Source organism: Lynx rufus, unplaced genomic scaffold (assembly GCF_022079265.1).
Source record: "Lynx rufus isolate CCGP_SWC_20201006 ecotype Redwood Valley unplaced genomic scaffold, mLynRuf1.p SCAF_1, whole genome shotgun sequence".
NCBI lineage: Eukaryota > Metazoa > Chordata > Mammalia > Carnivora > Felidae > Lynx > Lynx rufus.
In genome coordinates this window covers 131,809,148-131,827,466 of record NW_025814823.1, presented here as the reverse complement: position 1 = coordinate 131,827,466, position 18,319 = coordinate 131,809,148, and the positions used below count along the sequence as shown (strand labels likewise).

The window sequence follows — 18,319 nt, the reverse complement described above, 5'->3', positions numbered from 1 at the left end:
AAAAGATTGAATCTATGAATATAAAAACAGTTGATAAGGCTTGTTTTTGTGGAGAGAACATTTGCCGAGTGATTTTGCATTATGGTACATGGTGTGGCCTAAAATAATCTGAGCAGTTTCCTCATTATTCAGTGATGGTACAGTACTAAAACAGATGCAGCCATTTGAGCTCAAAATTCAGAGAGTAAGAAAACATGACTTATGGTGAAAAATGTTCATGGGAGTCACCCAGTCGGGAAGATCCAGCAATCTCCTTCAGAACCTACTGTTGACCACGTAGTTCCTCCCTGGTGAGGGGTGAATGATGTTCTGATGCCTGACCATATGCTGATGGGTAGGGGCTTCCTCAAGTATCTCCCCTTACTGCCCGTACAGAAGGCTTCTCAAGTGTCCACAGGTGATCTCCCCACAGCTACACTCTGAGAATTAGGAGTTGTGGGGCTTTTAACCATCTGCTATGATCAAGGGAACTGGCTCAGTGTGATGGTTAATTTGATGTTTTAACTTGTTTGAGCCATAGAATACCCAGATATTTGGTTGTGTATTATTTCTCTGTGTGTCTGTGAGGGTCATTCTGGAAGACATTAGTGTTGGAATTGGTAGAGTAAAGCAGATGGCCCTCCTAATGTGGGTAGCCATCCCCCAATCCATTGAGGGCCTGAAAAGAACGAGAGGGTTAAGAAAGTTTGAATTCTCTATTCCTGGCTACTGAGTTGGGACATCAGTCTCTTCTCCACATCAATTCTCCACTTTATACGCGTGCACACACACACACACACAGACACACACACACACCCCATATATCCTATTGGTTCTTTCTCTGAAAAACCTTAACATACCCAGTTTAGAAGCTTGCTGCCACTCACCTCTCAGGCTATTTCTGTGTTCCATGGAGGGGACAGCTGTACTTACCCAAACTACACATTGCCAAATCATATCCACAGAAAGGGTCTGATCCTTTATAGTTAGTTGTCTTACCTAGCTCATTTGGGGGTGGAAAATTCTGTAGTGGTCCTCAAAGAGAAGGTCTTTGTACACCAGCCACTATTTTGGGATAAGGATTATTATGAAATCAAAATGAATAGATTTTTATGGAAGTTAAGAAAGTGCTAGTAAGAACAGTAGTCTTAAGATTAAGATTTATCCTTGACTTTCCCATTACTCATTTCTTACCCCACCTGCTGCTTTTGGACTAGAGTAAGGACAGACAGGAGTGGAACAACTGAAAAAAACCCTTTTGAACAAAAATAATGACACAAAACCCAAAATGTTTGAGATGTATAATTCAAGAAACTACACACCTGCAACAATTTTAGGAACTCTATTTCTGCCTAATAAATTTCCATCTCAGAAACATATATCAGAAATGTTTTGGTGCAGGTGAGGGGGAGTGGTTTATTCTTTAATTCTAAGATAGATAAGAATTTCAAGAGTGACACAGTGATAGGAATGATAGCAAAAGATGAAAAATCAGAAATGATCTGTTTATGGATCACGAATATCTGCAAAAGATAAAAAAAATCGGCATCACCCAATTCCTCAGTTCAGGGAATAGATGGCAAGAATGGAAATAGAAATTCCAAGTCAAATTGAAATGCTTCAAAAGTAGACCCACTAAGGGGCGCCTGGGTGGCTCAGTCGGTTGAGCGTCCGACTTCGGCTCAGGTCACGATCTCGCGGTTCGTGAGTTCGAGCCCCGCGTCAGGCTCTGGGCTGATGGCTCAGAGCCTGGAGCCTGCTTCCGATTCTGTGTCTCCCTCTCTCTCTGCCCCTCCCCCATTCATGCTCTGTCTCTCTCTGTCTCAAAAATAAATAAACATTAAAAAAAAAAAAAGTAGACCCACTAAGAGAATAAAACAGTCCAATCAGAGTCTGAAGCTCTAACAAGCCATCATTGTGGCTAAAAACTGGCATTCTGACAAGGGGGAGCAAGGTGGATAATGACTCCGGTGATTTAAACTCCCTTTGCTAGGGAGACTGGAGCTCTTGTGCATTCACTGATAAGGGATTTGGGTATTTTAAGAAGTGGTGTTTTGAGATTGGTCTATAATCTCTTCCCATTCTTGTTCCTTTTGAGTTCTTCCCTTCCTTTTTTTTTTTTATTTAAAAAACAATTTTTTTTAATGTTTATTTACTTTTGAGACAGAGAGAGACAGAGAATGAACGGGGGAGGGTCAGAGAGAGAGGGAGACACAGAATCTGAAACAAGCTCCAGACTTTGAGCTGTCAGCACAGAGCCCGACGTGGGGCTCAAACTCACGAGCCATGAGATCATGACCTGAGCCGAAGTCGGACGCTTAACCGACTGAGCCACCGAGGCACCCCACTTTTTTTTTTAATGTTTATTTATTTTTGAGAGAGAAACAGAGACAGAGACAGAGCACGAGCAGGGGAGGGGCAGAGAGAGAGGGAGACACAGAATCCAAAGCAGGCTCCAGGCTCTGAGCTGTCCGCACAGAGTCCAATATGGAGCTCAAACTCATGAAACCATGAGATCATGACCTGAGCTGAAGTCAGACGCTTAACCCACTGAGCCTCCCAGGCCGCCCCTTCCCATGTTTTTATCCAGTGTCACTGTTACTCTCTTGCATGTACCTGTCACCACAGTGGGAAGTTGGCTCTCCTTTGAGCCCTGGCACATTTGGTACCATTTCTCACTTCCATTTCTCTTGAACCCCTTGTATGCACTGATGTTTTGCAGTGGAGCTATGTGGCCAATGTCACTGTGGTAATGGGCTGTCCCACTCCTACTCAAATGTCCTCTGCTGGGAAAGAAGCAGGTTGGTTCTTGAAACCCAGAATTCAGCCTACCCAACCGGGGAAAAAGTCTGATTCTACGTCCTCATTTTTATGACTTGTGTGGACAAACAGACAGGAAAGAAGGTGTCCAAGGATGGAGCGATCCGAGTACACATAGCATGGAGGAAGAAAGTCTGAAAAAGTCGGGGCTCAGAGAGAAGTGCTGAGGCCTCCAGAATGCAGAGCCCAAATCCATTCACATTCCACTGGAAGCTTCAGAGAGACCATCATTGTGTTATTTTTCTTGCTTGCTTGTTTTCCTCTTCTTACTAGCTGAGGAAACCTTAAAAGCCTTCAAATCAGCTGTGTGCCAGCTGAAGAGGTCCTTGTCCTGAAGTGTGTCCAGGGGAGGAGAGAGACTTTGAGTGGAAATAATATTTGGTGGCAGTGAAAGGGAAGGAAAGCAAGTAGGCCAATTCTGGGACTGCTCCAAGAAAGAAGGGGGCTGTCTGGGGAACCACCTGGCATAGTGTCAAGAATAAAGATTCTGCTACCAGAGAGACCAGTGTTCAAACCCCAGCCCCACCAATTAACCAAATGTCTCAACTTTCTCAACCTAAATTTACTACAAAATGAAAAATTTAAAAATATCTGGTATTCTTCGGGCTCCTGGGTGGCTCAGTCAGTTAAGGGTCTGACTTCAGCTCGGGTCATGATCTCAGAGTTTGTGAGTTCGAACCTCGCGTCCAGCTCTGCGCTGACAGATCAGAGCCTGGAGCCTGCTTTGGATTCTGTGTCTCCCTCTCTCTTTGCCCCTCCCCCACTCACACACACACACACACACACACACACACACACACACACACTCTCTCTCTCTCTGTCTGTCTGTCTCTCTTTGTCTCTCTGTCTCTCTCTCAGAATAAACATTAAAAAAAAATCTGGTATTCTGGGTGCTCCAGAAAGCCTCCAGGTGTACCTTATCTAGATTCAGAAGGGAGCTATGAAGCCTCGGTTGGTCTGGATGAATCCGCTATCATGGAAGCATAAAGGAAAAGTCCAAAGAATCCCAAAGACTATAGTCCTGGCGGGACCACTGCCAAGGTAATCTCGCCTCCCACCTTTCTACATATTGGCTCTATGATTAGGCCCCTGTGGTCTAATTTCTGCAACTTTTAGGTAAATGGATTTCTTAGCCAAAATATCAGGCTTTAAAACATGTCACTGGGGGTGCCTGGGTGGCTCAGTTCATGAACTCATGGTTTGTGAGTTCAAGCCCCGTTCAAGCTCGCTACTGTCAGCAAAGAGCCTGCTTCAGATCCTCTGTTGCCCTCTCTCTGCTTCCCCCCAGCTCACGCGCGCTCTCTCAAAAATAAATAAACATTGAGAAACAGCTCACTGGGTTCTAAGTAAATATTCAGATGAACTCATGTACTCATGAAGTGATATGTGCAAAGGGTACAGCACATTGACATTGCTATTTCTATTGTCCCTCGGTTCAAGACAGGAGCATTTACTCATTTACTCATTACTTGTTCTTCAAAGTTTGGTCATAGTGCTACCATCCCTTTATGAAGTCTTGTTTCTTGGTTACTCCCACTCAAGCAGAGCTAATAGCTGTGTCCTTTCTGCCTCTCCTGTATCATCTGCATATTTCTATCACAGCGTCGATGACCCTGTTCTGCAATAATTTGTTTACATGTCTGTCTCTACACAGATGCTAGCGCATAAGTTCCACAAGGGCAGAGGCTGTGTTTTATTTATTTTGACATTTCCAGAACCTAGCACAGTGCCTGCTTCAAGTAGGTAGTTCAGAGTTCGATGAACACCCCAATAAGAAAATGGGCAGAAAAGAGTGGGTAGATGTTCAGGGATCTCCTCCTACTTCTTTTTCCCCACTGTAGCTCTTTCCCCACATCTCATGTCCAAGCTCCCTACCCTTCCCCAGTCTTGCTAAAGATCCTGTCCTGGGCCTCAGGAAGCATCACTTTGGCTTACAGATTGGGAAACTTTTGTCCTCACTGGATAGTTAGTATGGTGAGAGATGTATGCAAATGAAATCATGAAACTTGTGGTTGGGAGATCCACATGACATGATCTTGGACAAAATTATGTTCATAGAAGTTGCTGTATGAGGCTTCTGAAAGGGCTGCACTTAATTGTCCCATGTCTTTGCCTTTTCTTCCCTGCTGGGAACATAGACACAGCTTCTAGAGCTAAGCAGGATTCTTGGCACCTTGAGGAAAAGGCCTGAAGTATTCCAGAAAATCTCATATCTCATATCTGATATCTTTGGATCATGAACCAATGCTTCCTATCCCCTACCCCTGAGTTTTTAATTATGAGAGAAAATAAACTCTTCTCTGTTTAAGTCACTGAAATCTGGTCTATGTTACTTGCAGCTGAAGACAATTCCAAACTGATAATCTAGTTTTCTTTTTTTCCCCTCAGACATGACAATGTCACTTTGTCTTTGGACCTTTACACTTGCTCTTGCCTCTGGCTAAAGTGCTTTTCTCACAGATCATCACATGACTGGCCCCTTCTCAAGATCAGATACCAAGTTAGCATGTCACATTCCAGAGGGACCTTTCTGAAAACCCTATCTGAAAATAACTCCCTACCTTGCATCCATCATTCTTTAATTGTATCACTCTATTTCCTTCATTGCATTTGTCAATCTCTCAGTTGTACTTTCTTCTTCCTGTTTTGTTTTTTCTCAATACATTCAGGCTGCTATAACAAAACACCATTAACTGGGTGGCTTACAACAACAGAAATGTATTGCTCTTGGTCTGGAGGGTGGGCTGTCTAAGACCAAGGTGCCAGCATCGTCATGTTTGGGCTCTCTTCCTGGGCTCTCTTCTTGGTTCCTAGCTGGTGCTTTCTCACTGTGTCCTCACATGGTAGAAGGGGCTAGGGATCTTTTTGGAGCCCCTTTTATAAAGGCACTAATCCCATTCATGAAGGCTTCAACCTCATAACTGAAGCTCCACCCAAAGGCCCTACCTACTGGTACCATAACTTTGGACATTCAGATTTCAACGTAGGAGTGGTGCAGAGTCACAAACATTCAGACCCACAGCATTTCTTGATCATCCTTACCATGAAGGCGGGAACCTTCTTTATTTTGTTCAGAACTGCTGTATCTCCAGCACCTAGAAAAGCACGTGGCATATGGTGGATGCTCTATAAATAGTTGTCCAGAAAGGGAGGATACTTCCAGAGTTACAAATGAATATATTTCCCCAAAGAATATGCCATCATATGTTGCATAGGTTTATAATTTTGGAAGTTATGGGTTAAATGCATTTTATGACCTAACTGCTGTATAACATGGTTTATGTGACATGATTTTCAAGTTCAATTTTTCTTAATGACTTTATTATAATCTAGATCATAGGTCATTTTACAGCTTATCCCTATATCCAGAAAATGCTGCCTCTCTACCTTGTATTCTTAATAGTTCATCAGATTTTAACTCCTTGATGAAATTCTTTCTTTGATTTATTAAAGGAAATTGTTCCAAAAAGAGCATCAGTGAATTTCAGGTAGATGTATTCTAAATGATTTCTTATTTATTTATTTATTTATTTATTTATTTATTTATTTATTTATTTTGAAAGAATAAGAGAGAGCAAGTGAGACCATGACCTGAGGCGAAGTTGGATGCTTAATTGACTGAGCCACCCAGGTTTTCTTGAGTGCCATTGCCTACACTCCTTGTAGACTCTGTCTCATTTCACTTCCTGTCTTGTGGAAAGTATACTCAAACTATACTCCTGTCTTATGAAAACTATACTCAAACGTACCTTGCTTAACTTCCTGCTTTCCCAAGAGGTTCCTGCACCTCTTATCTTTTCCATGGGTCTATTTAAAAGCGGCCAAATCTTGTTAATCCCTTTGGGACTCTTCTGTCTGTTGTGGATTTCTGTGTGAGGAGCATGTAGGCTGTAATGAGACTGCACGTAAGACCTCGACATTCAGGAGGCTAAATGATTTTTTTTTTTTAATGGTTAAAAGGTAGGTTTTTATAGAGAGAACCCATAGACATGGACTAATAGGAGAGGACCATCCTTTACACACTGTTAGGGAATAAGAAGTAGATCAGTTTGAGTAAGTAAAGAGTCAGATAGTAAAAGAAGAGTCCAGAAATACAGGTTGGGTGCTATGACTGAGATGGTTGGTTGTTGGCCATTATCCATTCTCTTCCTTTCCCTTCTAGTTAAGGTGTCAGAGAAGAATACACTTCCTAGTCTCCTCTGTAGTTAGGTATGACTACGTGATGCAGTTCTAGAAGTTTTGTTTGGGTTTACTTAGAAAGAGCTGACCCCTCTGGGAAGCATAGCCTTTCCCCCGTTCATCCTCTATTCTGGACTGATGGCTGGAGCTCCTGTCATAATCTTGCATCATCAAGTCAGGTTGAGGGTGGAAGCCATATGCTAAGAATGGGCAACAGAACAGTGATTCCATGTTCTAAATTCCATTCTAGGGCTCCTTTTCTGTGTGAGAATAAACCCTGGTATCTTTAAACAACTACTTCTTTGAATTTTTTGTTAAATGTAGCCAAACGTAAGCCATTTTGATACATATGCTCACTTGGGGAGCTTTAAAAAATATCCGAATGCCCAGGCTGCATCCCAGATAGTTTAAATCAAAAACTCTCGGGATGAAATTCAAGCACCAGCAATTTTTTTAAAGCTTCCCAGGTGATTCCAGTGTGCAGGCCAAGCTGAGAATCACTGCTTCAGGCCGACAGGCCTCGTATTTGGCATGTTCAAGAATCTCTTGGGAGATGGGGTGGTGCTTGTTAAAAATTTGAATTTCCACGTCTTGCTCCCCAGACATTTTGGTTCTTTGGGTCTGAAGGCAAGCCAGATGATTCTGAGACTGGGAATCCAGAGATCACATTTGAAGAAACACTGCTTTAGGAAATGGGTATTGGCTTGAAGTTTTAAATCAAAGAAGTGGCAAGATCAGAGGAAAATTATAGGCAGATTAGCCTAGAACCAGTGAGTAAATTGCAAAGAAGAGGTGAGAGACTGATAGTGAGGGCACCAACTGAGAGATAGTGTTGTGATTGATGGCCTGGGGGTACCAACTGTGAACTAAGAGGGTAACCTCAGAAATGGGGAGGAAGAGAGAGAGAGAGAGAGAGAGAGAGAGAATTGGTGCTGAAAATAAGGGTGAGGGGGGCTTATTATGAACTGACTTAATTGGGGAATGAAGAATACACTAGGGGTTTGACTTCTGGGTTAGTATGTATTTGACCCTTTTGCTCAAACTCCATTAAATCCATATAGACGAGGAGTTTACTTATAGCTGCACATACTGATTTTTGTTAACCGGAATCAGCTCTTTTGTTTAAAGGCTCAGACACTTTATGCTAACAAGAGTCTACTTCACAAATTTTAGTATTTGTTTATATATAAATACACGTATACATATAGACCAGCAATATACATAGGTGCATATATGTATAGAGACAAGCAATTAAGTGTTATTCATGTGGTTTTTCCTTTTTTTAAAGTCCTGTCTTGTAGAGCAGAGGAAATAAATGAATATAGTTACTGCTCTCGAGCTGTGCTTTATGTAGACAGCTTTTTAGAGGAGTTGTAACTAACCCTTCAAGGGCTAAAAATATCAAGAGTGATTTTTAAAGGTGATCTTAATGGAAAATCATTATTTAACTATTCAGTATCCAAGCAGACAGACGTCAGGGCAATATTTTATCAAACAACTTTCATTAAACATAATTACTTGGAGCAGTTCTAAAATACACACTGCCTGCTGACCTGCTGTAATAATGAACACCTATACTTCAGAAATCAGTCGTCAGTGTGCTTTATTTTAAAGTCTTCTGTTGTTTAAAAACAACATACTGGTTTCACAGTTAGAAAAAAAAATCATGGTCCAAAGTAATAGATAAGTCATAAAAAATCAGCTAATCGGACTGATCAATTCTTAACCTAAGTCTTTGTCAGAATAGATTTTACAATGCCGCGTAAAGTCAATGAACAAACAAAACAGACGTATCCTCACTGACATGTTTCCCAGGGTGCAAGCATGCATGAAACACGGCCGTGCTCTCTTGCACCTCCCCATATAAATAATAAAGTGACAACAAATTTTCCTCAAGTTCATTTTAGATTTTGTTTTCTCTCTAATCGGCACATCTGTTAAGAAGGCTCTAACAGGGTGAAGGTCATTAGGCTGCTATCTTTTCCAAGCATAAAAAGGCTAACTTCAACAGGCCACGGGAGAGCCCTTGTCTAGATTCCATGCCACCTGTCATCTTGTCACTGATAATAGCATGGTTCTTTAAGTTGATGTGAGTCATTACTATGTCACTTGTTTCCAGAGTAGGCCTCCGGTCCTTAAGCAATAGTGTTAGTACCACTGAGGGAATAGTGCCTGGCCAGTTCTAGCCATGAAGACCAGAGAGGGTGAACACTTTGTATGTGGACTGTCACGTGCTTCCTCTATCCCCACCCAAATACCCTCTCCTGCGGTTGGATTTTTGTACCACCTTTGTGTGTTCCATGTTGACACATTAGTAGTTAAATTAGTCAGTGCCAAGTGCTAACCATACCAGGGATTCAGGACCTTTGTGATCACATCCATTTCATATAAAAGCATTCTTCTCCATGGTCACAAACCCCACCCCTAATATCAGCTAAGGTCTAATGATAAAGCACTGGGCACGGGGAGGTCTGTGGTGGGGAAGTGTTGAGAGAATGTACCAAGTTCTGGGCAAAACTCTACCTCCATTCCCACTGGGCCCAACAACCCAAAGTGTGAAGAGAATTCCTACACATGGGTCAAGGGAATCTGCTGGGTTAATTTATGCCTCCTCAGCCCCAAATTCTTCTGTTGAAATCCTAACTCTCACTACTTCAGAATGAGATCTTATTTGGAAATAGATCATTGCAAATAGAATTAGTTACATTAGCATGAGGCCGTGCTGAGTAGGGTAGGCCCCTAATCCGGTGTGACTGGTTTCCTTATAAAAAGACAAAATGTGGACACAGACACACACAGGGAGAAGGACACTGAAGACGAAGACAGATGCTTCAACACACCAAGGAACAACCAGCATTGCCAGCAAATCACCAGAAACTGGAAGAGAGGAACAGATTCTTCCTCCCAGTCCTCAGAAGGAGCCAATGCTCTCTGTACCTTGATCTTGGATATCTAGCCTCCAAATCTGAGGTTTAATCTACCCAGTGTGTGGCATTTTGTTACTATAGCCCTAGCACAGACTAATTCAGAATTGTTCTCCCTTCCTTCCCTTTGATGGCTGGTGTATTCTTTTGGGGCACACATAATCCCCTTTCATGATTTGACCAGTGAGGGTTAAAATTTTGAAAGCAAAAACACCTGTAGTAGAAAGGGAACATACAGGGCAGAGTGGGTGGCTTGGAATGGCTGCCAACCAGGCCTCTTGTACTAATAAGACCTCCTCCATCATGTGGATTAAGAAAGCTGTGAGGGCTGCCTCCATGCATTTCCATACTCTCCCACCCCACGTACTGGCTGCTGTCTCAGCCCCAGTGTGGGAGCGAAGCATTACTGATGGAGCTGTGAATCTGTATTCTCCCTCTCCCCGCCCTCCCAACTTCCTAGCAAACGGAACAGAGAACAGACAAGAACCAGCTCGAAGGGGGGACTGGGAAAAATGGAGCAGAAAAGTCAAATGGTCAAACAAAACGAAAACAGACTAAAAAAAGGGAAAAAAGAACATGAGGAGAGATGGGAGGAGAAAAGGAGAGAAAACTAGGGAACAGGAAAGTAATTGCTGGAGGGAGAAATCTGAAATCTAGGTACGAATCTCTAGGACAGTGATTATATCATTCTCAGAAGCCATTAGGAAACTAAGATTCTTCTTGTGATCATATGTTCACATCTCAATAAATTACCTCTCGAATTCAATCATCAAACTTCATGCATGATGCTTTTGTTTTTTGTTTTTTGTTTTATAGCTTAGTTCTATAAACAAAGTCTGTGATTCTGAGTGAATTAATGCAGAACACTGGAATGATGAAACCAGGACTCAGAAGTCATTCAATGCAGCCCTCTCATTGAGGTGTACAGAGAATTTAACAGACTTGTCCAATGTCTCACAGCCTTTACCAGAGCTAGGCCAAAAGATTTTGTAAATATTACATCGTTTATGAGGAATACAGTTTGATTCATACAAAGAAAATATTTTAAAAAATTTTATTGTTTGTTTATTTTTGAGGGGGAGAGAGAGAGAGGGAGGGAGAGAGAGAGAGAATGAGCAGGGGAGGAACAGAGAGAGAAGGAGACACAGAATCCAAAGCAGGCTCCAGGCTCTGAGCCCGTGATGTGGGGGCTAACTCACGAAACCGTGAGATCATGACCTGAGTTGAAGTCGGAGCTTAACCGATTGAGCCACCGAGGTTACCCCCCTACAAAGAAAATATTTCTAAACTTAAGTGCTTTTAAACCCTCACCTATCCGTATTGTTGTTAAGGTATTAAAGAAGAAGGCTTTTGATAGCATTCTGGGAAGCCTCAACCTGGAAAATTCCCCCAAACATAATGAAAGGAACTAAGGGCAACAAAAATGTATTTCAACCGAAATAATGATTTGAAAAATATTTGATGAATAAATTTATTTTTCATGTGAGTGTATCATGATAACCTGAATTTTGAATGTCTTACTAATAATTATACTCACATGAATCTGAATTTCATAATAGCATTACTACATGCTACTCAGCCTTGTGAGTGCTTGATGAATGTTCACTTACTCAGTCCTTAGGGTGTCATCTGATTCAGTCCCATTAGTTATAAACCCATTTTGCCGATGAGGAAACTGAGGCAGAGAAGGACAGTTATCTACCTTCATCAGGTAGTTACACTATCTGTAAAAGGCAGGGCTGAGATTTGAACACAGGCCTTGGAGCTCCAAAGTCGGTGTAGTGACACGACATCTACCACCCTGGGGGGCAATTTGCATATCCATCCGCACACATTACTTGTAAGTGCTAAAGCTAGGACTTTATCCCAGTCTAATCTGATGTCGAGTCGAAGCTCTTTGCCATCACACGATACTGCCTCGCACATTTTCCTACTTAAACCTCACTTTCACTCTGTCAGCAGCCACTAACAGAAGGTAGTGGTGAGAAGGAGATGAAGTGAGACACAGGCGCCATAAAAACAGTGCCGGAAAAGGATTCCCAACCCTCAGCCCACCAGCCACAGCATTATCTCTTAGGGTCTCCTGGAGACCGTCGGCTCCTCCGGGTTGTTTCTAGCCTGCGTGCTGTGCTCCTTTCATTCTCGAGATGTGGTGTGTTTGATAGATTAGACACCAGACTAGGGAGCCATAGCCATGGTTTCCAGGCTTAGAGCAGCCTTGGACTGACACAGCGTCCTCTACAGGCTGGGGAGTCACATCCTTGGCCCCCCCAAATCCTCTCAACTACCGCACGGTGAGTATCACAGCTAGTTTACAGAGAAGGGCATTGAGATTCAGACAGTGAAGTAATGCCATCCAGGTTACAGAAGATGGTACTCCGTCCTGGTCTGCCTGAATGCTAACTCTTCTCGCATACTCAACCAGGTTGCCTGTAAAGTCGCTTGAAATCCTCTAAATCTTAAAAGACAAAACGAGGAAATTGTGCTGAATCAGTATGTTCTGTGCCACGAAGCCCTAGGGATTCTTTAGCCGTGTCTCAGAAGTCATTTTGGGAAGGAAGTCCAAGGACACCTGGCTCAACAGACACCTGCCCCTGATGTGTGAACTGCACGCACACACACACACACACACACACACACACACACACACACACCCCAAGCAGGGCACAGCAATGCCACTTTTGACCTGCCTTACAAATCTGACTTTCCACATTCAGACTGAAGGAAGATCTGCTGCTAAAACAGATTTGGAGACCACGGCAGCAAAGTCATCTTTGAGGCCCCCTTAGCTTTAATACCAAGGAGAAAATCAGCACCCTAAAGGGACAGCAACTGTCGTAAGTCAGTGCAGGCAGAGGAGACCCAGGACTCATCTGGCTGGTTCTGTCCAGAAGACCTCAGTTGCTGTGCCGCAACTTTTGCTGATCTAGACACAATCTGAGAAAATGTTTTGACTGTGTCTGTGAACATGGCCTTCTTACCCAGGGCCAGCTAGTGAGAAATACAGTGGGAGTTTTCTCAGTCAGGGATGAAAGGGGTTTTTATTTTTTTCTTTTATCTTGCTTCATCCTCTTTTTACCTTGTCTACCTCCAACCCGGTCTCCCTCCTCTGGCCCCGAAGCCAGGGCATAAACAGGAAAGGAGTGGTCTTTGCTGGTTAAGGAGTGAGTGAATTGGGGGCACTTGGGTGGCTCAGTTGGCTAAGCGTTGGACTTCAGCTCAGGTCATGATCTCACATTTGTGGATTCAAGCCCCTCATTGGGCTCTGTGCTGACAGCTTAGAGCCTGGAGCCTGCTTCAGATTCTGTGCCCCCCCCCTTTTCTGCCCCTCCCTGGCTTGTGCTCTGTCTCTTAAAAATAGAACATTGAACATTGAAATGAACATTGAAAAAAATTTTTTTAACGGGCACTTGGGTGGCTCAGTTAGTTAAGCCTCTGACTTCGGCTCAGGTCATGATCTCACGGTTGGTGAGTTGGAGCCTTGTGTGGGGCTCTGTGCTGACAGCTCAGAGCCTGGAGCCTGCTTCAGACTCTGGGTCTCCCTCTCTCTGCCCCTCCCCTGCTCATTCTCTCCCCCCACCCTCTTCCTCAAAAATAAACATTAAAAAAAAGAGAAATGAGTGGATTCACTTACTCCTTCAAGTCCTGCCTTTGCAGCACCTGTGTTCCTACTCAGAGCAAAGATTTGGTGCTTGGGTGAGAGTTGTGAGGCAGGCATCTTGACACATGCGTGGAGAGCCAAGTTTTCTGTTTCCCTGTCCGTTCAGTTCATACCCCTTTTGCCAAAAGCCAGGTATGTAGAAAAGAATGAGGGCAGTCAAAGGCAAATGATATTCATAGTGATGGTGATCATACCTTTTTAAAAAGCACTTATCGAGCTCTATTTTACACAGCATAAACTTCACTCATTTTAAGTGCGCAATTGAATGACTTTTAGTAAATACATAGCTGTACAGTCATCACCGAATTCAATTTGGGAGCACTTTGATCACCCCAAAAAGTTACCTCAAACTCATATGCAGAAACTCCCTGTGGCCACTCCCAGATCTAGGCAACCACTGATCTACTTGCTGATGCTTATAGATGTGCTTTTTCTGAGCATTTCATATGAAAGGAATCAAGGATCTGTGGCATTTTGTCACCGGTGTCTTTGATTTAGCATACTCTTTTTGTGGCTCATCCATATGTTAGCGTGTTTTAGTATTTCACTCCTATTCACATAATACCTTTTTAATGTGTGTGTGTTTTTTTAAATTTACTTTTGAGAGAGAGAGAGAGAGAGTGCCAGCAAACAAGAGAGGGGGTGGGGCAAAGGGAGAGAGAGACACAGAATCTGAAGCAGGCTCCAGGCTCTGAGCTGTCAGCACAGAGCCCGCTGTTGGACTCGAACTCACAAACCGTCAAAGGCCAGTCAACATGACCTGAGCTGAAGTCGGACGCTTAACCAACTGAGCCATCCAGGCACACCTTACGTAATACCTTTTAAAATGGCAGCAATATGTAGAGGAAGGATGATGGATTTCAGAAGCAAGCAACGTGGGGCCGAATCAAAGTCATACCACTTCTTAGTTGTGTGGATTCGGGCAAGTTCCTTAACCTTTCTGAGACTCATTTGCAAAATAAGGATATTAATCCCTCCCTCAGAGGATTATTCTATGAATTAACTGGATTGTCCTGGAAAATGATGGGTACTCAAGAAATCCAGTCTTGGCCTTTACAGTCCCTGGGAACCTTTGCTTTTCTTAACCCTGCTTCAAATTTTAAAGTGAATGCTACAGTCTCGCTACCAGCTTTCACATCAAGTTTGATATGAGAGCCCACATACCTAGCAATATCAGGAATGGAATACCACCAAGGGGAATCATATCCTTCATTAATGAAACCCAAATGGTGAGAAGCTAAAGGGATTTCCTTCAATTATATTTCTGTCATGTTTTAGAAAAAGGTTAAATTGTATTTATTATTGTAAAGAGGAAAATGTTTCAAATTGTATCTGAGAACATTCTACAGAGTTGGCCTTACCTCTTCAAGGCTCTAAGAACACCATATTTTCCCACTAAAGCTTAAAAAAAAAAACAAAAAAAAAACTGCTCTCAATAACATCAACCCTCAGATAGATAAAAGTAAGTAGCAAAGGGCTATCAACTTCTGAGTATGTAAAATGCATCTCACATCCTCCAAACTCAACTTTGAGTCAGGAATTTCAGACTCCTTCTTTCCTGAAACTTTGGAAGAGTCTGAACTTCATGTGTTTAGTAAAACAGACTAAACTGAACTCCTTGTTTGTTTCTCCCCATTTGGACTGCAACTTAAAGGGGTCATGAATATAATCCCATTGGATATTCTTGGACACACAGTTTACAAAGATGCTACTCTTTAGCTCTAAGCATAAAATTTCCTGTTCTAAACCCGTTCGCCCTTCTGAATCATGGTTTCTCTACAGTTTTTATTCCACCACTATTCCCCTTTGTGTTTCTGATTGTTTTTCCTCCTTTCATCTCTGGGATTTGTCACACCCGCATTTCTTCCCCCAATTCCTTAAACACTGAATTCCCTTCCATCTCCTTTATGGGATCCCAGATTCACTTCCTGTTACTCATAGTATAACAGTTCAACAGAAAAGGCTAAGGCTTCTCAGTATTTCTACTAAATAAAATAGATTTGTGGCATACTTTATCTCTCACTTCAAGGACATTAGATAGTGTATCTTTCTTCATGATAGAAATGCCACTCGTTAAATGTAATTATTAAGAAAGGCAACGTATGGTTTTCTAATCTGTATATACCAATAATAGTCACTATACATATTATGGGTATTATACATATTATTTACATTAAAGATGGCAAAGAATGATTCTTTCAAATAAGTAAATTAGATACAATTCCTACATGTGATCAATCTGCAACATTATCAGGTTAGTCTGACTTAAACTTTGAGTGTGATAGACATACACAGATAAACAGAGAAAGGCTATAGCCAGATGAAATCAAGCACTTAAATTAATGTATTAGTGTAAGGATTTCTGTGTTTCCATGCCCTGCGCTCTTATTTGAAAATAGTAACTGTTGACAAAAATCCATGACTAACTTCTTTCCTGATACTGAGAGATCAGGAAGAAGTAAATGGTGTCTCAGAAGAGAAGCTTTCACTCTATTACCACCTAAAGTAGGCTTGGGAATCTGTAAGTGTGATAAAAATAAAAATAATGGGGAGGGGCCTATAAAAAACCTAGGTTTAGGTAGATTTGTGAATATCCCCAATTTTTAAAATAATTTTCTTATGTTAAAACTTCCTTTTCATACACTACAGTGAGGAGAGTATTTTATATCCAAGACTTTATTTTAGAGATTTTATTTTAAAGGGTATCATAGGAGTTTATCTGATGGTATAAATAGTTGCATAAATATAGGATTTAGCAAAGATTTCCTCTCTACTGTATAGGCCTTTTGTGCAGCAGATGTTTAGCAGCAGATGACAAGTAATCTTGAGGCATGATGACTTAACTTCATTTTGATAGCCAAACTTTCGGCAAAAAAATCTTAAGCCCCAAGTTCCAATATGTGGACATCATATTGAAAGTTAATTTTTTTAAAAAAAATCACTTACTACCCAAATCTTTCAATATATGTCCATACAAGGATCACAAACCTTCAGATTGTAATTTGGCATATAGCTTGCCTGTAGCTCTCAAAACAATTCTGATCTCAGAGTGATTTGGTTAAACCCCCACATTTGCAAAGATCACCTCTGAGGTCTTGGCCACCGTAAATTACTGTCAGCATCCATGCATCATGTATATGAGTTACCAAATAATGCCAAGAGTCTCCTACCCTGAGATGGCAGCAAGTTTTTGGTGTGCCTGGCGGGCCATTTCACAGCCTTTGGTTCTGGTCTTGTGCATTTCCGCCCGGAGTGAGGGGCAGCTGACAGAGACATCCCCGATAGAAATGACCATCTCCCGGTACAGGGCCACTTGAGTGTTGAACTCTTGGACAAGCTGGAAAAGAATTGAATTTCTTTCACGAAACATCATTGGAATGTTTCCTATTGCGGTGTATACAAAGGTGGGCTTTCAGTGACCCCTCAGCCAACTCCACAAGTTGCCAGCTAAGGAGCCTCCAAATTGTTTAAAGATCAAAGCACTAAGATGGTAAGTTTCTCTTTGTCCGAGGCACAGTGTTTATTTTTCATGGGTAAGTCTGGTCCTGGAAGCTCTATTTCAGGACCTACTCACCCCCACCCATTCAGACTCAGTTTCTGAAGAGCAAGAACATATGCCACTCCCAGGTCACTAGAGTTTGATGCTGGGAACTCTTACATAGAATGCTCCCCTTTACTACAGCAAAGATAAGGATGTGTACTTGCGAAGGGATAAAGGCCAAAGGTAGGCTGCCATAGGCAAACCTTCACCTCTGGCCAGGCCACTGAACCACACTGGCTCAGGAGCCTGAAGGGAAGACCGGCCACAGCCTGGGCGCTGGAACCTTCGTCCCCTCTGCAGCGCCCCGTGTGCTGTGTTTGGGTTTATTTGCTGCTGTCTCCCCACAAAGCAGCACCCCCAGCTTCCCAACCCCTCCCTCCCTGGTAAGCAAGCCAGTTCACCGAGTCTTTCGCATCCACCATTCTCTGAGGAGGTAGAGGCATGACTTACAGCCGGTGACCCTAAGTCCCTTGCCGCGGCACTTCTTTGTGGGGGCATTACGACCCGGCTGTCACCCTGAATCTGGGGACTGCAGATTTAAAAATAGTGCATGTGCACGTGATCGGCATGGAGGAGCTGAGGGTGGGGGAGTGGCTGGCAGTCAAGCAAACGATTAACATACAAGACTACCCCCACCTCCTCTCCAAAAAAAAAAAAAAAAAAGCCCAGTTTTCACCTACCATCTTGCAGTCGTCCAGGGCTCGTTGGGTTTTGTGGGCGCTCTCGGAGCTGCTGCCCCTGCGCTCCCACTCCCCGCTCTGCAGCGGGGGCTTGCTGATCTGGAAGATCGAGGAGCGGGTGGACCGGCTGGGGCGCTTTTTGCGCCCATTCGGTGCAGAACTCATGCATACACATCCACCAAGCCGAAGCCGCTGGTGCAGTGCGCCCCGGCGCGGGCGGCCCGGTCGTTGCCCTGCGTGCCGCCAAGCAGCCGGAGCCGGGAACCGAGGCGCGGCGCTCACAGGGCTGGGGCTGGCTGCGCGGGTGGGTAACCTTCAGCTTGAAGGAGAGCCTGGGAAGCGCTGGCTGTGCCGTGCAGCATCGCTTCCACTAGCAGCGAGGAAGGGGCTCGGTCAAGTTCTGCTCAGCAGCATTGCCGGCCCTGTCCCGGGAGCTGGGCGCTGGCGCGGGCTCGCACTACCTGCCCCTCGGCATGGATCGCAACGCTGGGCGAGAAGGAACGCGCCGCCCGGCGGTTCTGAGTTTCCATTCAGA

At 43.3% G+C, this 18,319-nt stretch overlaps 1 protein-coding gene across 1 annotated transcript in view; it reads right to left on the bottom strand.

Moving 5' to 3' along the window:
• RGS7BP (regulator of G protein signaling 7 binding protein) overlaps positions 1-17,949 on the bottom strand; it is a 102,639-nt gene extending 84,690 nt beyond the window's left edge. The window contains exons 1-2 of the mRNA XM_047066750.1: positions 17,785-17,949; positions 16,734-16,900 (exon numbers count right to left, since the gene is read on the bottom strand). Coding sequence (XP_046922706.1) covers positions 16,734-16,900; positions 17,785-17,949 — 332 coding nt within the window. The remainder of the gene's footprint in view (positions 1-16,733; positions 16,901-17,784) is intronic.
• Between the last annotated feature and the right edge of the window lie 370 nt (positions 17,950-18,319).